The sequence below is a fragment of the Aquila chrysaetos genome, chromosome 24, assembly GCF_900496995.4.
Source record: "Aquila chrysaetos chrysaetos chromosome 24, bAquChr1.4, whole genome shotgun sequence".
Lineage (NCBI taxonomy): Eukaryota > Metazoa > Chordata > Aves > Accipitriformes > Accipitridae > Aquila > Aquila chrysaetos.
This window is the reverse complement of record NC_044027.1, coordinates 18,048,786-18,071,188: the sequence shown is the minus strand read 5'-3', so window position 1 is coordinate 18,071,188 and position 22,403 is coordinate 18,048,786. Positions and strand designations below refer to the sequence as shown.

At 56.9% G+C, this 22,403-nt stretch overlaps 2 protein-coding genes across 4 annotated transcripts; one reads left to right on the top strand and one right to left on the bottom strand.

The window, feature by feature from the left end:
- Window positions 1-631: 631 nt before the first annotated feature.
- PHF19 (PHD finger protein 19) lies at window positions 632-10,940 on the top strand. Of its 2 annotated transcripts, XM_041119928.1 has the most exons (15): window positions 632-796; window positions 2,287-2,487; window positions 2,760-2,841; window positions 2,955-3,050; window positions 3,125-3,221; window positions 3,344-3,493; window positions 3,848-3,943; window positions 4,178-4,246; window positions 5,327-5,447; window positions 6,501-6,568; window positions 6,683-6,853; window positions 6,950-7,037; window positions 7,345-7,430; window positions 7,574-7,669; window positions 8,015-10,940. In XM_041119928.1, the coding sequence occupies exons 2-15, from the start codon at window positions 2,296-2,298 to the stop codon at window positions 8,364-8,366; spliced, it is 1,764 nt and encodes a 587-aa protein (XP_040975862.1). In that variant the 5' UTR covers window positions 632-796; window positions 2,287-2,295; the 3' UTR covers window positions 8,367-10,940. The 2 variants fall into 2 exon arrangements, with proteins under 2 accessions (XP_040975862.1, XP_029857106.1); XM_030001246.1 differs by lacking the exons at window positions 632-796; window positions 2,287-2,487; window positions 2,760-2,841 and having other exon boundaries at window positions 3,032-3,050; window positions 3,125-3,225.
- A 796-nt stretch (window positions 10,941-11,736) lies between these two features.
- CUTA (cutA divalent cation tolerance homolog) lies at window positions 11,737-21,811 on the bottom strand. 2 transcript variants are annotated; one of them, XM_030001248.2, is made up of 6 exons: window positions 21,543-21,805; window positions 18,907-19,055; window positions 15,112-15,171; window positions 13,776-13,821; window positions 13,367-13,416; window positions 11,737-12,794 (listed from the first exon to the last, which is right to left on the bottom strand). In XM_030001248.2, the coding sequence occupies exons 1-6, from the start codon at window positions 21,621-21,623 to the stop codon at window positions 12,692-12,694; spliced, it is 489 nt and encodes a 162-aa protein (XP_029857108.1). In that variant the 5' UTR covers window positions 21,624-21,805; the 3' UTR covers window positions 11,737-12,691. The 2 variants fall into 2 exon arrangements, with proteins under 2 accessions (XP_029857108.1, XP_029857109.1); XM_030001249.2 differs by lacking the exon at window positions 15,112-15,171 and having other exon boundaries at window positions 21,543-21,811.
- Window positions 21,812-22,403: the final 592 nt, after the last annotated feature.

The window sequence follows — 22,403 nt, the reverse complement described above, 5'->3', positions numbered from 1 at the left end:
CTTTCCAACAAACAGCAAATCCTTGAGATTTCTTCTTGGCACCGGCCGAAGCATTTTTTCAGTGATTGATTTTCTCTGTCGAGATTCAGAGAAAGGCTACCCCCGTTTCTAGGAATCCCGGCAAGCACAGGTTGTTCCCTCGCGCGGGACAATGCCGCACAGCCCGGCGCCCCTGCCCGCGCCCCGTCCCGGGGGGCCGGGGGGATGCCCCTGGGGGGGGGGGGGGGAGGACGGGACAGGCGGGGAGGTCCCCTGTGTGCGGCAGAGGGTGACGGTGGGGGTCACCCTCAGATGGGCGGTGGGTGCGCGTCTGGCCCTGGGTGCCCCCGCGGGACCCCCAGGTGCGTGGGTGCAAGCAGAAGGCGGGTGGGTGGGATGGTGCCGCCGCCGCCGCCGCCGCCGCCGCTTCACGTGGGGTGCCCCGCAGGGGCTCTGGGCTGTGACGGCACCCGTGCGGGGCAGCGGCGGGTACCCCCCGGCGGGTCGGCAGGTACCCCCCGCGGGGACGGACGGACGGACGGACGGACGGAGGGAGCCCGGGCCCGTGCCGAGCGGCCGGGTGCCAGGCCCGCCGCGCTCCGAGCCGTGGGAGGCGGCGGAGGCGGCCCCGCGCTAATTGCATAAGCGGGACGTCAATGCCCGCGGGAGGCGCGGGGGGAAGCGCGGGAAGATGGCGCCCCGCGCCCTGCCCCCGCCGCACGCCGCCGCCGCCGTTCCCCGCCGCGGCCCCCGGGCGGGCGGGCGCTGACCCGGCCCGGTGGGCGGCAGAGAGGGCGGCGTGGCTCCCGGCCCAGCGGTAAGGGCAGCGCCGAGGGGAGCCCGGGCCCGGGGCGCGGGAGTTGGGGGGGGGGGTGTTGGCGAGGAGGAGGAGAGGAGGAGAGGAGGAAGGGGGGTGCAGCACCGGCGGGAAGCGCCCGGGGCGGCGGGGCCGGGGCCGGGGCCGGGGCCGGGCGGGCGCCGAAAGCGCCTTTGAATGAGCCAATGGCGGCGGGGCCCGGCGGCCGCCGCTCCCGGGGCTGCCCGCGGTGCTCCCGCCCGGCAGGTGCCGCCGGACCCGCTCCCGGTCCGGCTCCCGGGACCGGGACCGGGCCCGCCGCGGGGGAGGGAGGGGGTCGGCTCCGTGACACCCCCCCCCCCCCCAAAAAAAAAAAAAAAAAAAAAAAAAAAAAAAAGCTGCTTGCCGGTGGGTCCCGCTGCCCGGCGTGGGAGCTCCCACCCGTGACCGCGGGGCCGGGTGGAGGGAGCGGGGGGAAAGCGGCGGGAGCGGTGTGTCCGTGTCCCCGTCCGCCCCCCCCCCCCAACGGGCGCTCTCCGGGGAGCGGGGGCGGCGGGGTTGGGGGGGGGGCGCGGAGCCGCCTCCGCTTTCATAATCAATCGCTCCCGACGCGAAAATCCTGCTGGGTGACATGTCGCAGCTCGCTGCTGCGGCTCCTGCCAGCCCCGGTCCCGGAGGAGCTTGCTTTTTTTTTTCTTTTTTTGGGTTTTGGTTTTTTTTTTTTTTCGGTGGCACCCGGTTTACCGTAAGTTCGGTTGCTCCTGCCCGTTCAGGCTGTTCTCGGGAAACGAGAGCGTTATTAATAGCACGATCCGGGCAGAGCTTCCAGCACGGTGAGGTTTTGGGGTCGTGATCGGCGGCGTGAGGTCACGCGTGTCGCTGTGACGGGAGCGGCGAAGCAGGGGGAAAAGTGACTTTCAGGTTGATTTAGTGATGTCTGTTAAGGATCGCAACTCCGGCTGCAGGGTGGGGGCTGCCGGCTGAGCACCCTCCGTCCGCCTTGTGCGCTTCAAACCCTACGGCAGCGAAACTCGGCCGCTCGGTTTCGCTCGCTGCGTGTAGTGCTGCCGCTTCCCCGCTCGTGCAGCCGTCCCGTTGCTTTGGGAGCCCGCGAAACTGCTAGGAAACTGCGAATTAAAAAAATCCCGTTAAATCTAAAGCTGTTATCCCTCACGTGCCCCTTCCCGAGGCTGAGGCCGTGCAGGCCTGTGGCGTGTCCCCGTGCCCCGCGGCGGGGTGGCTCTGTGCTGCGGGAGCCGAGGCAGTTGAGGGGTTAATTCACTCTTGCTGAACAGTAGCAAAGATTGCGTCTGCTCCCTTGGATTTCACGCGAATGAACCCGGCTCGTCAGCACTTGTTTTGCGGGTCCTGAGCCCCCGCTGGTGGGGCTGAACCAGCCCCGGGCTCGGTGCTCCCCGGCAAAACCCTCCGGGACGCCGTGCTCGGCCGACGGGCGCGTTGTGTCGCGACGCGAGGGCAGGGTGACGAGCGTGTGCGTCCGTCCCTTCCAGGCTCTGCTGATGGAGACCGCCAAGCTCAACCCCATCATCCGGGATGTCTACGCGGCCGCTGGCCGTGTCCAGCAAGCGCCGGCGGCCGCCTCGGCGCGGAGGGGCAGCGGCTGCCGAGAGCTCATGGTCAAGCTGACGGAGGGGCAGTACGTGCTGTGCCGCTGGACCGACGGGCTCTATTACCTCGGAAAGATCAAAAGGGTAACGTGGGCACCCGAAAGGGTAACGTGGGCATCCAAAGTGTAGCTTGCGCTGTTCCCTGGGTCGGCTCGCGGCTCGGAGGGATGCTGGCCTGGGCCGCAACATGTCTTTGGTCAGTGGGGGCGTTTTGGGTTGACGTCCTGCCCCTGGGGATCACAGCCCAAACCCGACTTCCCACAGCCCCGAGAGGCAGGGCCGGTCACCAGGGAAAACAGGGAAGCGCCGGGAATGGGAGCTGACGCCTGGCGGTTCTTCCCGCTCTCTCCCCGCAGGTGAGCGGCTCCAAGCAGAGCTGCCTCGTCACGTTTGAGGACAACTCCAAGTACTGGGTCCTCTGGAAGGACATCCAGCATGGTGAGTGCTGCCCCGTCCTCCCTTCCCACCGCCATGCCGGGGGTTCCGTCCCGGCCCCACGGAGACGTGGCTGCGCCTCGCGCGTCTCCGACTCTGCCGTACCCGTCCCGCAGCCGGCGTCCCCGGGGAGGAGCCCAAGTGCAACGTCTGCCTGGGAAAGACGTCGGGCCCCATGAACGAAATCCTCATCTGCGGGAAGTGCGGGCTGGGTGAGTGCGGGCGCGTCGCCCCGAGGGCGAGGGTCCGGCCGGACCGGTGGCGCTGACGCCGAGCCCTCCCGCAGGTTATCACCAGCAGTGCCACGTGCCGGTGGCGAGCGGCAGCGAGGGTCCGCTGGGAACGCCGTGGTTCTGCCGCCGCTGCATATTTGCCCTGGCCGTGCGGGTGAGTGGGGCTGCCCGGGGCCGCCGGCTCCGCGTGCCGCCCGCCCTCGGTGCAGTGGTGCAGGATGCGGCCCACCGGGCGGCCGTGTTGACCCCCCCCATCCTGCTCGCTCCCGCAGAAGGGGGGGGGCCCTGAAGAAGGGAGCCATCGCCAAGACGCTGCAAGCCGTCAAGATGGTGCTGTCCTACAACCCCGACCTGCTCGAGTGGGACTCCCCGCACCGGACCAACCAACAGCAGTGCTACTGCTACTGCGGGGGCCCCGGCGAGTAAGCCCCCTGCCTGCGGGCCGGGAGGGTTGTTGCGTTTGGTTTTGTGGGGAAAAACATTGGCAAAAGGAAGACGGGATCGGGGTGGGGGTTTTTTGCCCCCGAGGGAGAAGTCCCTAGCTTGCAGGGGGCTGCTCTGGGGCCAGTGGCTTTGCTGCCTGCGCTGCCTCTGCCATCGGGGTCTCCGCTCGCTCCCGGAGGCACCGTTTGCATCCGCCTCCGTGGCGGCAGAAAATACAAGTTAGGGCCAGACTTTCTGGCCCCCCTGGCCGGGGGGTCCGTGCCTGGGAGGGGGCCGGGGCAGTGGTTGCCACATGCTGCCCTCGCCATCGCCCACCTCCTCTCCCTCCCCAGGTGGTACCTGAAGATGCTGCAGTGCTACCGCTGCCGGCAGTGGTTCCACGAAGCCTGCACCCAGTGCCTCAACGACCCCATGATGTTCGGAGACCGGTACGTCCTTTCTGGACTTTGCTGGGTGGGTGCTGGATGTTGGAGCTGCTCGTGCGCGCATACGTTCCCAGGCTGTATCTCCCCGATCCCTGTCCCGCAGAGCCCCGCTCCTCCCGGCCGTGCTGCCACTGTTGGCACCTGGAGCACTGTCCTCACCCCGACCCGTCCCCAGGCCCTGCGTGGCTGCGGGGATGCCCCCCACCCCCAGCGCTCCCCCTCCCTGCTGTTTTCCAGGTTCTATGTGTTTTTCTGCTCCGTATGCAACCAGGGACCTGAATACATCAAGCGCCTGCCCTTGAGATGGTAAGAAATGGCCCCAGCTCCTTTGGAACGTGCCGGGGTGGCCGTAGGGCGCCGGGGTGGCCGTAGGGCACCGGGCTGGCCGCTGCCCGGTGCTGCCGAGCCCTCGCCCTGGGGCCAGCCCCGGAGCTGGGTTTCAGCGGCATGAGTTCACGGAGCGTGTCCCGCTCATCCCAGCCCGGCCCTGAGCTGGGGCCTTTGCTCGGCTGCGGGTCCCGGGTGTGCAGCTCCTCCTGCCCAGCCCCGCGGGGCTGTTTCCCGGGGAAGCTGTTTCTCAATAAGCCCCAAACCTGCTGTTTGTCCAGGAGCCAAGGTACAAATTTGCCAGAAGATAACTGCAAAAAGCAATCGGGTGACAAGTTGTCAAATTCTGTGATCAAATACAAGTGTACAAGTGGTACTTTCTAGCGTACCTTGATGGTCTAAAAGTACATGAACTGTGCCAGCAGCCCAGCTTTTCCCTGCTGTTCCCCTTGTGCTCGTCTGTGGTGCTGGTGCTAACGCGCTGCTGGGATGCGGCCGCCTCGGGGATGTTGCACTGAGCAGCACAGCAGGCTGGAAGAAGAATAAGGGAAATCCTGCACGATATGGTGCTTGGCTTTCATTTTCAGAGATGCAAGTGTAAAATCCCACAGGATAGATTGGGTTGTTAAAATAGACAGTCTATTTTCATGTGAATAAGAGCCATCCTGCTCCCGTACTTAACTGCAGCAAGAGCACACGGCTGGGGCTTATTAAAAAGCTGGAAAACTGGGCATTCGTCCTGGGAGCAGCATGTCCTCCAGCTCCTGGGCTCAGGGGTCTTGACGTTTGGGGTTCCCCCCAGCTGCAGGCAGCATCCCACCCCTCCCCAAAGCTCAGGGGATGCTGTCCTGGCTGCAGCATCCCATGGGATGTGTCTGGGCCAGGGTTGCTACCCCCGTGGAGTGTGGGACTGGTCCCAGCTTCCAGCAAGAAGGTTTTGGGAGGGCTGTGCTGGGCGCTGTGCTCAAGCAGCACTGGCGGAACAGAGCATCGTGGTGGGTACCATCTTGCTGGGGAGAGAGTGGGCTGCTGACCCTCTCACCCCCTTTGCTCCCGCAGGGTGGATGTCGTCCATCTTGCCCTCTACAACCTGGGTGTACAGAGCAAGAAGAAGTACTTTGACTTTGAGGAGATCTTGGCCTTCGTGAACCACCACTGGGATCCGCTGCAGCTCGGGAAGGTAAAAACGCGCAGCCCGGGGTCGGGCTGGAGAGCAGCCGCGGGGAGGGAGAGGTGCTGCCAGGGACATAAGTCACGGCCGGCTGTCCCCGAAACCTCGGCTGGGAGGGACTGGACCCTCCTTCCCCGTGGCAGCCGAGCCCCTGAGGCTGGGGCAGGTTGGCCGGTGAAGGGCAGTGCTCGTGGTGGAACGGTGGGGCGGCGAGTTCTGCCCCTTGTTTGGGTCGGCTTCCCCTCAGCGGCCGCCAGCCTCGAGGTGTGTTTGCGTGTTGCTTGTTGGGAAAGGGTCGGAGCTTTGGGAGCGCCCGCTCACCGTGGCCCAAGCCGGCTGCTCCTCGGCCGGTCCCCGGCGGGGAAGGAGCTTTAAAACACCTGCCCGGTATCTCTGGGTGTTTGCACCCGCTGGGAACACACGACAGTTCACCCACCCCGGGGTTGGTGTCGGAGCAGGGTGTCCCCATCGGGCAGCGTCGGAGGATGCTGCTCCCGGAGCCAGGAGGCAGCGCCGAGCCCCGGGCACGGGCCCTGGGCAGAGCCGACGGATCTTTCCTGGCGCTGGGGTGCAGCTGGGGCAGGCAGAGGGTGAACGGTGGAAAGGGATTGTGCCCGCGTGTTGGCAGTGCCACCGCGCCAGCAGCCCCGCGCCGACGAGCTTGGGCATCTCTGCAAAACCCCCGGTTTGTGCAGCGCTCGGCACGGCCGGCTCCTGCTCAGAATTAGCTTAATCACCTTCCTCTGCGCTGGGATTTCCCTTTGTTCGGGTGTCATACCTGGCAAGTTTCCCGGTCGGAACTAGAGCTGGGAGAAGTGCTAAAACCCAAGGATGTTGGAAACCTGTCACCGCGTCAGGACGGATCGGTTCCCTGCAGACGCCTCCCTCCCCTGCACCGAGGGCAGCCGATGCCAAACCCGGGTGGCTCTGGGCTTTGGCTTCCCTCGCTCCCTGACCTTGGGCAGGAGCCGAAATCCGGAGTTCGAGTTCCCCCGTCTGTTTGGTTTTTGCATAACCGCAGCGGGCGCCGAGCCCTGCCTCACCTCTGCCGTCTCTCCGCAGCTGACGGGCACCCCCATCTCTGAGCGCGGCCCCCACCTCCTCAATGCACTCAACAGCTATAAAAGCAGGTGAGCCCCCGGGCACGGTGGGGCGAGGGATGGGGACAGGACGGGATGCGGGATGCTCCTGTGGCCCCCCCCCCGCCCCTGGCTAAGGGCTGTTTCTTCCCCTCTGCCGCCCAGGTTTCTGTGTGGGAAAGAAATCAAAAAGAAGAAATGCATCTTTCGCCTGCGGATCCGCGTCCCACCGAACCCCCCCAGCAAGGTGCTGCCAGAGAAGGCCCCCGGCATGGGCGAGAGCGGCTCCTGCGAGCTGAAGAAGAGGGGGAAAAGCAAATATGTCCATAAAGACAGGCGAGTGGCCAAATTTGCCCGGGCACCCCCCTCAGCACCCGGTGCCTGCGCTCCCCTGGGGCGACCCGGCAGCCTCACCCCCTCCTTGCTTTGCAGCCTGCTGCCGCGGCAGCTCCAGCAGCAGAAGCGGCGAGCGGCACGGCGCAAGAGGGCCAAGTTCCTGCTGGAGGACGCCATTCCCAGCGTGAGTCCTTCACCCCCTCCTCTGCGCGACCATCCCGGGATTTGGCAGCCGAGTGGGACCCCCCCCCCCCCCCCGCCCCGCGCCCCCGGCCCCATCCCTGGGGCTCCCCGCGAGGTTCCCCTGCTCCCGCGGGCAGGGAGAGCCCCCGTCCCTCGCGCTGGGGTTTGCAAATGTTCTGTGCCAAGCCCGCTTCCCAGGGGCCGTGGGAAGGAGCGCGGTGGTGCCTGGGCAGAGGGGGACGATGCCGGGGCCGCGGGCAGCGCCGCTCCGCTCGGCAGTGACGAGTGAGCTTGTTTTCGCGGCGCAGAGCGACTTCACCTCCGCCTGGAGCACCAACCACCACCTGGCCAGCATCTTTGACTTCACACTGGATGAAATTCAGAGCCTGAAAAGGTCCGTGCGGCCGGCCCCCGGGGGTGTGGGTGGGGAGGGAGGGAGGTTTAAACGCTCAAGTGCAAAGACAGGGCTGGGGAGGCGGTGGGGGGCCGCGGTGCTCCTTGCGCCGGGCTGGGGCCGATGCTGCATCCCATCCCCAGTGCCAGTTCGGGACAGACGTTCCTATCGGACGTGGACTCCACAGATGCCGCCAGCACCTCGGGCTCGGCCACCACGAGCCTCTCCTACGAGTCCAGGTGAGGGCTGTGCCCCCTCGCCCCCTTCCAGAGAGGGGTCCCGGTGGCACGGCCAGGGGGGGCGAGGGGCTGCCCCTCTCCCCCTGCAGCACTCTTGTGTCCTGGCACAGGGATGTCCCGCATCGGGGAGCCTTTCCTCCCTGCCTCCCAAAACAGGCTGGTGGTCCCAAAGCGGCGCCGCCTCGCCGGGTGCGCAGGGTCGGAGCCGTCCGTCCTTGCTGGGCTCACCCGAATTCCCGGCGTGCTCCCTCCAGGCTCGGCAGGCGCAGCCAGCATGGTGGTGGTGGTGGGGGGGGGCACCTTTTGGGTGCTGCCCTCACCCCTGGTCTGTCCCCTCCCTCGCAGCCAGAGGACCGTGGGCAGCCGCAAGCGCAAGCTGGCAGCGCCAGCCTACGCCTCGGTGGGGGCGAAGAGGAGAGGTGGGGAGACGGGTGGGCGCCCGGCCGGGGGCACCCCCGAGGGCAGCGAGGCAGCCTGCGGCCCCGACCGCCCGGACGACGGCATCGACAGCCACACTTTCGAGAGCATCAGCGAGGACGACTCCTCGCTCTCCCACCTCAAGTCCTCCATCAGCAGCTACTTCGGGGCGGCGGGCAGGCTGGTCTGCGGCGAGAAGTACCAGGTGCTGGCGCGGCGGGTGACGCTGGAGGGGAAGGTGCAGTACCTGGTGGAGTGGGAAGGCACGACCCCTTACTGAGCCCCGCCAGCCCCTAAACCTCTCCCGGAGCCAAACCAGAGGAGATCGGGATGACGGGGAAGCCCTCGCTGTGAAGTAGAGGAGGGGACGCTGGCCGGCGGGGAGGGCTGGGACCCCTCCGTGCTGGGGGTCCCGGCCGGGGCCGGCTCCCCGGGAACCGTCACGGATGGAGGCAGTGCCGGAGCTGGTGCCGTCAGCGGTGCTGCCCAGGGGTGAAACCCGCAGCCTTGCCGCTGTATGTTTTTTTTTTTTTTTTTTTACTTTAACAATTGTTATTTTAATGGCCATGTATATGCAAAGAGCGTGGCCCGGCTGCGCTTTCCTGATGGAGCCTTTGGCCGAGCCCGAGGCACCATCGCGGTGGTGGTAAGAGCAGCGAGCGGGTCTGGCCTTTCCAGAAGGGTCCCCCCGGCATGGCTGGGCACCCCTTGGGGAAGCCCCTTCGGAGGGCACCCCACAACCTGCTCACGCAGACGGACGTCGTGCCGGTGCCCGGCACACCCTGACTTATCCCCACGTCCAAGCCTTACAGAGCAGACTCGAGGAGGTCCTGCTGCTAAAGCAAAAAGCACCTCCCTCACCTGTGCTTTCACAGCCCGTCCGTGTGCCCATAGGAAACTGTGGGCAACTCTCGCCAGAGCCAGTATATGGGGTTTTCCTCCTCTTCATAAATCCATTCATTAAAGGAATGTGGTTTGTTTTAAATGAGGGGAAAATGCCGCGTAAACAGCCCACATGCAGCCAGCTTTCGTGGCCGTGGGGCAGACGTACGTGGTTGCTCTCGTCCCGCAACCTGGACTGCGTGTGATGCACCAGCTTTGTTTCCCTGTTCTGACAATCATGGTCTTGGAAGAGATCGGCCAAAAGATACGCCTTTGCCTTAAAACCACCACGGGCATTTCACAGACTGGAGCCCGAGGCCTTTGTTCCCACAGGAATCTTCATCCTCAATGTGCCAAACGAGCAGACAAACCAAAAAGGCCGAAGAGGACAGCGGGAGCATGGGGAGGGGGCTGTACTGGGGTCCCCGTGGCCATCCCTGTGGCCTCGTGGCTGTGCCTTGCTGGAGAGTGGCTGCGCTTTGTTACTGGTGTAGTGTCGATGTTTGTGAACATGTGGGGTTGGTTTGTCTGCAGAAGAGAAGGAGCAGCCCCCTCCTTTAACTAAAGCAATACTGCCAGCTTGTTCAGGAGCAAAGCAGTTGTCTTTTTAAAAAAAATTCTACTATCATCAGACATATTTGTTAGATTTTTTTTTCTGAGAGAGAGAGATATATATTTTTAATGTCCTCCTTGTCTCTCCCCTATCGCCACTGTGGCTGTCCCATGGGGACTGAGGGTGGGCGATGCTGTGTGGTCCTGCTCTATCAGCACACCCTGTCCTATAGCCCCATCGTTGTTCGTACATGTGCTTGTGGGATCTGCCGACTGGAGGGTGAATTGAAAAGGTTGTTTTACGGAAAACCTACTTGGGGAAAATTCGTCAGTGTAATCGGCATGAGGGAGCAGGTGATGTTTGCAAACCAGAGGCCAAAGTGTGGTCCTTAAAAATAAACTTTGGCTTCAGCTACTGCTAAAGTAACGTAGTGGGACACCCGTGAAGGGGGAGTTTGCCAGATGTTTTAATTCATCTAGCAGGCACCGGGTCTTTGTGCAGCTGAGGTGACAGTGCTGGGTGACAATGCCTTGAGTGGGGCCATGGTGCAGAGCAGCAGCTTCTCTGCAGCCCCGGGACGTGCCCGTGTGGTTTGGGCCAGGCATGAGCTGCTTCAGTGCCCATACTAGGAGCCTGAATATTTGGCTCGACAGGTAAAAGCATTTTAACTCCTTTCTGACGAGTTGCCCGGTGTTGTGCTCACTGGAGAAGCTGTTGGCCGCTTGTGCGGGTCAAGGTCTGGGAGACAAGGCTCCGTCCGGCTGCAACCATAAGATGGTTTGAGCCAAGGAGGGTCAGATGTGCCTCGGGGAGAGGTGCTTGGCACCCTGAGCGTCTGCATCTCGGCTCGTCCGGAGAGGAGCATCTCCGGAGGCACCCTGTCCTTTTGGGAGACGTGCTGCCAGGACCCCCCATCCCTGGCAGGGAGGGCTGCAGCTCCTGCAGCCAGCTGGGTCGCTCCCCATCCTGCCTTTGCTTTGTCACCAAAGGATCGCTTAAAGTATTTCCCTTTCATGAGTGCCTATGGAGCCCTTGTTACTGTCTGAGTTGCTGCCTGGGGGGCCCGGGGGCTGCCAAGAGCCATGCCAGGGCCGAGCGGGGTTCTTCCCGCGGGATGTGCCAGTGGACATTGCACTCATGGGAGCACCCACAACATGTGGCCCTGGTTCCTCTCCTCTCCCTCTCTGTTCCCTTTCCTTTCCTCCCGGCCTCTTGCTGAGAATTGAATGTGGAGCCTTTAAAAATATTTTTGTTGCAGAGTATATTTTGCATTAGCTGTAATAGATATTATAATGACTCTGTGCACCTTCTAAAGATTTATGAGTTCAGGTTGCTGCTTGTAATAACCAACTCTCGTTATACCCAAGTTGTAATTAATATGTCTGATGTACAATTAAAAAGTCTTTTTTTTTAACATCACTGCTTCTTTGTAGTGTCAGGATTATTGAGTTTGGGCACTGGGGGTCAGTGTGTGCAGCGGGCAGATGCCCAGTGCCTGCCACGATGCAGCTGGTGCTGCTGGGTCACGTTCCATGCCAGGGTGAGATGTGTCCTCGGCTGGAGAGATGCTGCTGTGAAGCACAAGAACGGCAGAAGGATGCGAAGGGGCGAGTGTGGGCGCAGCCCAGCGGGGTTTGGGGACAGGGACTCCCCTTGCAGCAATGGGGTCTGTAGAGAGGGGCTGCCCTCACTCGCAGTCCTACTGACTGGTGAGGTCTCAAATGGCCCCCATCCACTTAATCTTAGCCTAAAACTTGCACATTGCACAACGTAGCCCTGGCAGGGCTAAACAAAGCTTAGCTTTGGGAGCGGTGCAGATCCTGGCCTGGGTGCTCGCTTCACGTGCTTTGTTTCTTTTTGCCAGGCAAGGTGTCTGGCTGGTTCCCTGTTTCTCTGGATTTAGCACTGAAAAGTTTCCTGCTCTCAGAGCTCAGACCATTTTCCCTTGTGTTTTCTCTTTCCTGCACGTATGAGCCTTCCCTGCGCTACCTCTGACGGCTGATGGGGCCACACGAGCCTGCGGGCACAGCTCAATGCCTGCAAAACACCCTGTACCACTTCTCCATGAGCCCGCGACGAGCAGGTGGGAGCCAGTGGAGCATCCATCAGCACTGAGCTGGAGAGAATCTGCAAACTCATGATGGGCCCTTCCTGCTGCCCAGCTCACTGCGGACGCTGCGCCTGTTAACTGCGACAACATGTGAGCCTACCCAGGTAAGAAACACTCCTGTTTATTCCCTTCCCAGTCACATAAATAACTCGATATTGTTCCATAAGTTATGCCCCATTAAACTATTAACATGAGCATCTTTTTACAAGGTTAAACTTGGCCCGGGCAGAAAGCCACTGTTCAGGCGTGGGTAGGGGATGCAGGGCTGGGGCGATGCCCTGCAGCCGGGGATGCCCTGGTCCTGCTGGCACTTGGTTTCCCTGAACTGGGGGTGGATGTTGCCCAGCTCAGCCCGGCTCTCCCTGGCTCGGCAGGTAGCGGAGGGTCAGCGTGTGTGCTGCTTGTGGTTCCTGGTAAACGCTTGCGGTGTCTGCTCAAGTTTGCTGTTTCCTTGGATTTTTGAGACTTGAACCAGCACGTTGCGTGACAGCAGGAGAGGGTGTGAGCCGGTGCATCATGGGGTGCCCGGCCACATCCTGATGCCTCCGGGCTGGGGAAGTAGGAAGCAGAATGGTGCAGGATGCTGCAACAGCCGCTGTGGGGGAGCAGGGGGCCCAGGCAGGGTTTCAGGCACTGGCTGTGGGGATGTATGGCACTGGAGGGGCTGCTGGGGGCTGCCAGGCCATGGCTACCAGCTGGCATTTGCTGCTGGTGGCCTGAGGCAGCCCCCAAATGCTGCAATCTCCTGACTTGAGCATCTCTGTGGATCCTCATCCGCAATGCTACAACAGCCCTTGGTTCACATGGCCCTTCCCCACTTCAGCCTGTGCTGGCTCTGAGCTGCTTGGTGCTCCCTGGAGCACAGGGTCAGGCCAAGGAGGGGGATGTTTTGAGTGCAAACGAAATTCCCAATCCCAAGCTTCTGTGTTATAGCAAGCCCATGAAGATACAAACTGCCTCCCTGTGTGTGTATAACTCCTGCCTGCACAGTAAGACCAGTGCGGCTCAGCAAGTTTCACCCAGTCTTGCCCAAAAGCGAGGTGCTTTCTGCACTTTTCAGTTAGTCCCGTGGGACACTTTCCTCTATCCATTTGAGGTAGAGAGGGTTTCCTTGGTCAATAGGCAGGCTGATGATTTCAGGAATTTCGAAGGGATGGATGGATCTAAAGTGGAAACAGACACAGAGGAACAGTGTCACTGACAGCCCCTCAGCAGAACAGACCCTCTCCCACTCGCAGGCGCAGGAAGCAGAGGTCTCCGCTCCCAGCCGTGTGCGCCAGCCCTGCCCCATGCTCTTCACTGACTTCAAAGTCCCCGCATCTTCTTTTTGCCACGTGAGAATTTTGCTTTGACTTTGGGGTTTACCACAGCCAGCAGCTGACTGCCAGGGGCCCTGGCCCAAAGCTGGCTGTGCTCACCACTCAGTGCTTGGGAAACACAGGAAATCCTGCCAAGAGGCAGCCAGGGAATAATCCATGTTAGGAGAAGGAGAATCCCTCCTTGTACCCAATACAGAGGGGCTGGTTGAAGCCCAACAGTTGATATTCCTGCCAACATTTTCTTTTTTGCCAATGCCATCTCTGGGTTTTTCTGGCTCACAAGGTACATCAGGAGCATTTAAACCCCTGCCCTGGGTGGGAAGGGGCTCAAGGAACCTGACTCCCAAAGCCTGAGCATGAGATGGCAGCCTACCTTGGGTAGGAAACCCACTGCTCCCACGGAGCCAGAGCCTCACCTGACGTAGTTGGACAATTCGCCTATTTTGGATGTCCTTGTTTTCACTAACTGTGGAGAGTAAAAAACAAAACAAAACAAAAACCAAGGGAGAATTAGAGGGTACAGAGCAATCCTGCATGCGCAGTTCTACTGCACCCATCCAGCATGGCCAGCGGCCTGTGGTGCGATGGGAGCCCTTTCTGGGCTCTTCCCTGGGGGATGTTCCCTGTGGTGGCAGGATGAGGGGCTGAGCCAGGCTGCTGCCCCCAGACACCACTGCCACGCCTGCAGGGGGGTGCTCGGGGTCCCTGGGTACTGTCCCAAATGTTGGGCAGGTTGGTGTCACCCTCCCCAAACCACCCTGCAACCTCTTTTGGCTGGGGCTGTCTGGGATGAGGATTTTCATGACGTGGGGAATTGTCACTTACCAGCAGTATTTCAGTGGATTCTTCCAGTTCTCCTTTCCAGAAATACCTAGATTTAAAAGAAAAGAAGCATCAGCAAACACAGCTCTGGGTGCAGCCATGCCGATCCCCTTTTGGGGGGGGGTAGTTTCCCTGCTTGGTGCTTTCTGCACGTGGCTGTTCCTTTACAACGTGGTGCTCAGGAATCACTGCTGTCCTCAAAAGTCTGCTGTGCATGCGACTGTGCACCCTGGATTTACAGACCAGAACCTCCTCGGCTGTGCAAGCCTCGAGAGAGCTGCCCAGGGAGGATGGCAGGGCAAAGGACCTGGGACTGGGACGGCCATGGGGGGCTGTGTGGTGGTGGCCCCACTCCAAGCAGCGGCCGGGAGACGGTGCCTGCAGGGACTGCGGCATGGCTGCAGCTGGGAGGCTGAGTGTCGCAGCATCATGCTTTTTTCCTCTCTTTCCCTGCAGGAGAGGAGATGTACTTCTTGTGAGTCAGATATGACCTTTCAAAACATTTATGTTGACAGAAGGCCATCGTGATTTCATCTGCACGCTGGGTTGCTGTGCGAGGAGGCATTCAGAGGCGTCACGATGTCTCCTGAGCGGGACACAGAGGAGAAACCAGCTGGAGCAGGCAGGGCTGTGCATAAGCAACTCGGCTCCGGCCGCTGTGGCTCATAGGGAGTGAAGCATAAGGGGAAGAAGGATATTACTGGGTTTGCCCTATTTCAGTAGCCTCAGCTGTGCTATGGGAGAGCCTGGGGGGGGGGGTGCCCTGTGAGGAACCCCTCCTGTGGGGAGGCTGCGATGTGGGGACCTGCTCCCCTCTTCTAGCAGGGGTAGGCCAGGGTGCTCCTATGAGCAAATGGCTGTTTTGGGGCTTTGTTCATTAACCCCTCTAACAAGTGCAACCCCTTTGCATGGATGGCTGAGGATACCTGCAGAGCATGGCTGGTTGTATTTCAAGGTCAAAGATACTGTTCCTCCTTGCTGCTTAATACTGTAAAGGCCTTTTCTGCTCCCTATCTTGGCTTCTTTTTCGATCCTCTAAAAACAGGCACCATGGCCTCAGGACCATAAATCACCTTGCTCTTTGCTAGATCTCTGTGTAGCCAAGTAACCAATAAATAAATGGTCCCCACTGGCAGCTGGAGCATCTGCACTCCTTAATAAGCTTAGCACACTTTGCAGGTGTGAGGATCGTCTCTACCATCTGCAACAACAAACAGACCCAGCAGCCTTCTGGAAACTGCCTCCTCTCCCTGGGGCTGTGGGGTATCCATCTCCTCCTTCACCCCCCTGGGGAGCCTGGGTTTGCCTCCTCTGTTGGGGAATATTCAGCCCAACTTACAAGGCCGAGCTCTTCGGCAGGATGTTCACGTAGGCAGCCAGCTTCTTATCCATGATGGCCCTGGGTGAGACAGGAAGGGGAGTTAGTGCCTGCCCCCAGCTTGCTGCGGCTCAGTGCTCGCCCCCAGCCGCGGGGACATTCCCTCGTGCTACCCCTGACTGCCAGCAGCAGCTTTGACCTTGCAGATGTGGGATTTGGGGTTAATTATTACCCTGAGAAAGCAGAGGCAAAGGTGACCTCCAGCTGGAGCTGCTTCAGCTCGAGTCCTCCTGGCACGGCTCTGGGATCCTCCCCACCATCCCTCCCTGCCGAGCAGGAAGGTTGGGTGTTGCTCCTGGCCTGGAGCAGCACACAGGACCTCTGCCTTGCATGGTGCGAGGACCCTGCCCACCGTCAGCCCTGTGCCCATCTCGCCGCGGGGACACCAGGGCAGGGGCTGAGCCACGGGACCGCGAGAACCGGGGCTGGGACGGACGCGAAGGGCTTTGTCTCCCAGTCATGTATTTATGCTGTCAAACTGTGCCTCTTCCTCGCATAGCAGACTAAATGTGGATCTTGTTAAATTAACAACATCAAGGTTTTTCTACCCAAAACGTCCTAGAAATCTGAAGCCCAAATAAATTCCTTCCCTCTGGCTGCCTCCTTTAGTTGTGGGCTGATTTGTTATTGCAGAGCTGCTTGGGTCTGCCAACAGAAGTGATATTTAAGTGATTAAAGAGCACTGAAGCAATCTCAGGGTGGATTTTTAGAACTAGGTCAAATGTTGTGTCTTCTGACCACAGCAATGTCTGGGCCCTTCTCACGGAGACGGCAGCCCCGTCCCTCTTGCAGGCTGCTCTGTTAAAGGCTCTGCACTAGTGACTTCACCTTTGGTTTTAACACTGGCCTCACCAGGGACTACTTTGTACTAAGTGCTTTGACAATGCAAACATTTAACTTCTAGATGACCTTGAACTGCAGGAGTTACTAGATCTTGGAAGGCTCAATTCAACAACCTGCAAAAATTAACTCTTAGTGAGGTAAAGAATGAAACCCATTCCAATTAACTACTACTCCAATTCAAAACACTCTCCAGAATGCTTTTGGCTCAGAGCAAGTTAAAAATTTATTATCCTTACATCCAGGGTATGATACAGCCTGGAGGTCGCTACAAAACAAGCTATAAGAAACTCTTAGCTTTCAGAAAGACAACATTATGAACTGTAAAAATATGACAGACTTGGTTGCTGGCTGCTGTGCTCCTGAAGACGAGCAGAAGGAGCACAAGAGGTGCCTCCCCCATGGCTGTGACCTGAAGATACCCCGGCCAAGGTGCTAATGTGCAACTGCATCATGCCTTGCAACCTGGCCTCTGACCCATAAGGAAAGCTGGGCTCTTGTCTGAATGTGCATAAGCTGCTTTGCACGTCTTCATTATCAGCCCTGCTTTCTCTCTCTGTTTGTAGAGGTTTCTACCTTGCAACTACGAGCACAAGGCAAAGGTGCCCTCGTGGGGCTGCACAGGCTCTGCTGCAGGACAGGGAGGAATTGGGAGCAGCCCGGGCGCTGGGAGGAAAGCAGCCCTTCCAGACGATCCTACAGCATCTTGCCACTCCAGCAGTGCACTGGAGAACCAGTGCATGGACCCAGCTAACTCGTGGGATGGGGTTTAATGTTTAAGCACAGCAAGGAGACGGACTTCTCTCTGCCGATGGCTCAGAGGGACCATGGCCTGAGAGGCCAGCCATCCGAGGAGGCTCCGGGTTGTTTGCTCTCACCATGTGTAGCCAGTTCTAGGCATTTAATGCTTGTAGAGCATCTTGAGTTAATCTGTAGACTGACAAACTGCAGCAGCATGAGCGGAGATATCCCCGCTGCGTTTGTCATGTCAAACACATGGCACAAATCATTTTGTTTTTGCTGCCTGCAACTTCCAAGTCACTTTAGCGCAGGAATCTTTTGATTTGGGTGAGTACCTTCTAATTGCTTCTGCTCTGTTCCACTAAACTGTGATCCTAAATGAGATCCTGAACTTTGTTCTAGCAAGCTGAGCGGAAACAAGCGGCCACCATGGGAACGGGAAACATTGTAAGAAGCTGAACGTGATCTGTGGAAAATGTCTGCATAATACATGATATCTTTGCGCTGGGTACTTAATGTGTGTTTCTTTGTCCCTGCCTCACAGTAGGCTCTGAATTGAGACAGATGAAATATTAATAAGCAGAAAAGCAAAGAAAGTGATATGCACGAATCTAAGGCGGAACCAGAGGCTGACAGGCTGCTCTGGCATTAGATAAGTTATGTGAGGTGTAGTGGCCACACCATCCAGCCCAAAGGGGTCAATTTCTCACAGCAGGCACAGGGTAGAGGCTAGATCTCCTGTGTGGACTCAGGGGTTTCTTCTGAGGATTTTAAGTTAATAGTAATCCAGATAAACTGGGTTAGAACTGACGCAACAAACAAGCCAGATGCTGAATTCTACCTGCAGCTAATCTGCTTTCACAAACCTTGAACTCCTTTTCCTTAAAGCCAGTGGAAAATTTCCTTGCAGACTGATCCATCAGAGTGAGTGCTCCACTGAGCAATGTAAAGGAAGAATAAACATGACAGCACAGGAAAAAAGCATGTGGGAAAATGAGTGTAGAAGCCCTGTGTCATCCTCTACAACCACAGCTCATTCATCCAAATTCCAGAACAAAGGAATAATTACTTCACCAGTAAAACACCAAAGTACATATATCTTAGCAATGGGGAGTGATTTATTTCCTCTCCCTTCCCTGCAAGATAAGGAACAAAGAGTGGAAAACATTTGCAAAGCTGTTAAGATTAAGCATGTTCAGGAACTGAGGCTCTTTTCACCAGCCATGTACAGTTACTCCTTTTTTCAGAAGACATCAAGCAGTGCAGATATTATTCTATTTGAATTTCTTAATACAGTTGCAGTATTTAAGGTGACACAAAATCCCTTTCAGTAGCCTGTCAGTTCCTGAACGACTGTTTGGGAACACTTTACAGAAGACAGAGAGGTTTTGGCAAGCGGCAGGGTAGCAGGGAAAACAGCGCAGGAGGTGTTGCAGGAAACTTAATGGTCCATCATAAACATTTCCCCAGTCAACACAGTTTCAGTACTTTGAACAAACCATCTATTGAGTCACGGACTGACAGATGTGTGAAAAAACCTCTGCATGCAAAATACATGCAAAGTATCTCATACATTAAAAGAGAAATAAAAAAAAAAAAATCAAGGTAAAGCCCTCATTCCCTGAAGTTTGCCTGGTGAGCAGAGTGCAGGCTTCCAGGTGGTACCTCACAAGTGCTTATTCTGTATTTGCTGTGGACCACTTTTGTCTTTTACTTATTTTCACAACAGTGTACTGTGCTTTGTCCCTCTCCATAAACACCTCTCCTGGAAATTGTTTTCTGTGTTGTTCTAGAGGAAAAGAAAGACTGTGGCAGATCAGAGAACATGAGGCTGGGGCTTAATGCATCTGAGGACCCAGAGATTTAGGGCCATGGCTTTAAAATGGGTCTTGAAAACAAAAGGCAGTGGAATGAATTGAGAATTCGTTTGATGTTACCGTGGCATTGACTTCAGAGGCAATTGTCAGCTTTCTTTTAGAAAGCACAGCTCTTTGTAAGTGAATATGTGATACAGAGAGAGAGAGAAAGAGAGTGTAAGAGAGAAGGAGCACCATTCGGGTAGAAATGCAAGTACAGAGAAGTACAGATCCTCTCGAGGGACAAGGAAAAGCTTTATTCCACAAGAAGCCGCTTTTGAACAATTCGAGCAGACAAGCAGAGGAAGCATCTCTGTACCTTGCAATATCCTTGGCAATTTGCTCGTTGAGACAGTTGATGAAGGCAATGGAGTGGGTCCCAGAGACGTAGCTGCCGGTGACGGCAGAGTGCAGCTGAAGAGCGAGACTCCTCAGCACCGGGTACATCAGCAAAGACAGAGTCACCACCTAAAATGCAAAACGTTATGAATGATGATGTTAGGTGAAATACTGCATTTTGTAAAACTAAGCATTTACAATATCTGTGGCTCAAGGGAAGTCTCCAGTTTTCTTTCAACATTACAGTAATGCTGGTTGCAATTTAAGTGAAAACATGCTCATAGGGAGATTCTTTCCCCTCCAATGGGGCCAATCTAGTACTGTGCCAAGTGCTCAGGGCAGGAAAAGGTCAGTTTTTGAGGTTGTATCAGCCCAGAGGTGCCCAGACCTCTGCTGCGGGAGGTCACACCCCAGACTAATGGGTGTTACAGACCCCACCACACAGCCTCAGCAGCCAGGACTCGTTTTCTGAAGAAGGATAAGGAGGTAAGTCACTGATTGTCTCTGTTAAAATACATTTATATTGCAAAAAGGAGCAAGAAGGGAACCACCAGGCATGGCTCCCACACCAAGCACATCTTTCCTGCTGAGGACACATCCTGCAGCCATCCTTTAGCTGTGTGCCCAGGGTGAGGCATGACCACCCCTCTGGGAAACGGTGGGGACGGGACCCTCTGCCTCCCCAGGGATGTGGAAAGGAAGAGAGCAGTATGTCAGGTAGGGATAGGGATCTGGCTATGGGAAACAGATTTGGGCTGGAGCCTAATGTGGGAGCAGAGCCCCAGGAAGCCTGGGGTAGTACAGTCTGCACCAGGACCTGGAGAGCTTTCGTTCTGCCCTGTCAGCCCAGGACAATTAGTCCCTTCTGCTGATAGATGTTGTGCAGCCCACCCAGGCTATGATACAGACTCACACAGCAGGCAAGGGAGGGTAAGACTTAAATGCAGGTTTTAAGTTCATCTTAATTATCTGATACTAATAGGACAGTGAAATTGGATCCTTTTGGGCACAGAAATCCTAATGGATGTAGCCCAGGTCTGTAGGGCTGTCTCTGTCTGACTGGGCTGCAGAAAACAGTAATGCTCTCTCTGTGGACTGGCAGTGCAGTGGCAACAAGTTGGTTTTGCTGTACATAGATGCTATTCCTGGCAAGCCCCTTAGCTGCTCTTTGTGCTCACATGCCATAAACACAGTCACATAAAAAAATATAATTATCTCAGCGGGGACGTTGCTGGAATAGCAAGGTTAATTTGGTGTGCTGAGTAATAGCTGAAGGATGGTGCCTGTACCCGGGGCTGCAGCGCTCGCTGTCTCTGCACAGCTGCTCTTCTCTTTGTCTTTTGTCTTGTTTTTGAAACAAACAGCATCTGGCCCTTATTCAACTACAGTGATAAAAAAATGCTTATAAGACTAAGAATATATTCCTTTTTCCCCCTTACTTCCATCCTCCTTTGTCCTCTGAAAAAGCTCCCATTACAGGGCCAATGTCAGAGGTTTTTTTTTTTTTTTTTAAAGATTGAATTAAAAAAACATCTCTTGTCACCACAAAGACAGGAGCTCCTTTCCGTTTGGAAAATGACTGATGTGCTATATTGGTTGTCTCCTCTTTTCCAATCCACTTGAGGAAATATTCTTTGTTACCACAAGGTTTCTCATAATAATTTTTAGAGCTTCTTTTGTGCTCTTTTTTCTGCTAAGCCATTTAACAAATATTATGCAACAAATCCCAGAAGCTACTCAGATAGTTACAAGCCAAACAGAGATATGCTGGTGTATCTATTTTTCCAGATTAGAATGTAATCATGCTCCTGCTCAGGAAAAAAAAATCCAACCTGTTCAGCACAGCGATCATTAATCTTCTTGGAAGATGTATGTGCATGTGATGAGGAAATCCCCATGAACATTTGTGGCTGAATATTAGTACAAGAGTGACCACTCTCTTGTTTTTTGGGGTGTTCCCCCCTTTTTTTTTCCGGAAAAGAAAGATAAAAACCCCCTCTTTTTTCCAGAATAATTGTATTTGGCAAGGGATTGTGCAAGAGTGAAGGAGTGAAACTTCAGGATTCCTACCTGATAAACCAAGTAAACTCATGACTGCCAAAATTTTGAACTGAACAAAACTGAAAAACCTGCTGTGAGATTTTAAGTATTTCACTGAAAAGCACTGACCAGCAAAATGATAGTTGAGTTTAGACAGACTAAGATTTCTGCAAGATTTGTTTTGGATTTGGTGAACTAAAAACAGCTTTAGGGTTTAAAACACCACGTTAGGACTTTTTGCCTAGTTTTGATGAGGTTCTGTACAAAAAAAAAAAAAAACCCAAACCAAACACAACTTGTGGCAATCTTGAGTATGCTGTAAGCTTCCTCAGCGCAAGTGGAAAAAAACTCCTAAGAAATTTGCTTTGCTCTCTGCAGAGACTGAGAGTACATTCTTGCTGCATGATCTTTTTCTTTTTTTTTTTTTTTCCCCAGAGGTTCCCTTATAAAGGTATAGGCAGAGGCATCTCCACGGTTGCTTGGGTTGGCATACACCGCGCTCCCCGGCGGGTCACCCGCGTCCCCCCATCCCAAGCACGGAGCCAGCCCTGGCAGCGCCGGAGGGCTCCCACTTACCAGCAGCAAGGTGCCACGGCCTGGCCGGGGGCAGCCCTGGGCAGCGGGCAGCAGCGGGCAGCGCTGGCTCAGCCACTCCATCTCCCCGGCCGGGCGAGAGGCTGCGTCCCCTCCGTCCCTCCACCTGCTCTGCCCTGAGCTGGGAAGGCTGCCTGGGAAGGCTGCCCGCAATGAGCACTAACTCCTCCTCCTCTTCCTCCCCAGCTGCCTGGGAAGGCTGGTACCCGCCTGCCCGCCCCAGCGCTGGGCTGAGCCGTGGGCCCGTGGGCCAGCGTGGCATCCCCATGACACTCCTGCCTCCCCACGGGCCCTCCCCTGCCACCCCGAGCCCTAGCACCCAGCCTCTCTGACCTGCACAGCCGGGGTGGGCAGATGCCAGGGCCCAGCATCCCCAGAAGTGGCGTCAAAGCCGTAGCAGGGACAATCACATACCCTAGTAGTATCGGTGCTGTTATCAAAACTGTCTGCACCAATGTCTGCTGGAGGAATCTCTCCCTCCAGTCCAAGCACTGGGGTGTGCTGGGGTCCTGAGACACTTGCTGATGCCATTTAGCAATTCTGCTTTAATTTTACCACCTATAAAATAGGTATTTTCTCAGATTTAATGTTGCTGGGGCTCTGCACTCTTTGGGTAGAAACTACTAGGAAGCTGCTAAGTCCTGTTGCGTTGTTTGGGCCTAAAATGCCCCAGTAAGCAATCCAGTGCGGAGGAACAGAGAACTCCATTCTGTCTCACACTGCAACTTAATTACGCCACTGTCAGTTCCCATAAGCCATTAGGAAAACATATTCATTGTCAGCCTGCAGAAGAGAGCACTTCTGGTGCAGCAGCCCCAGCCGGGGTTTAGATGCGAGCCTGAC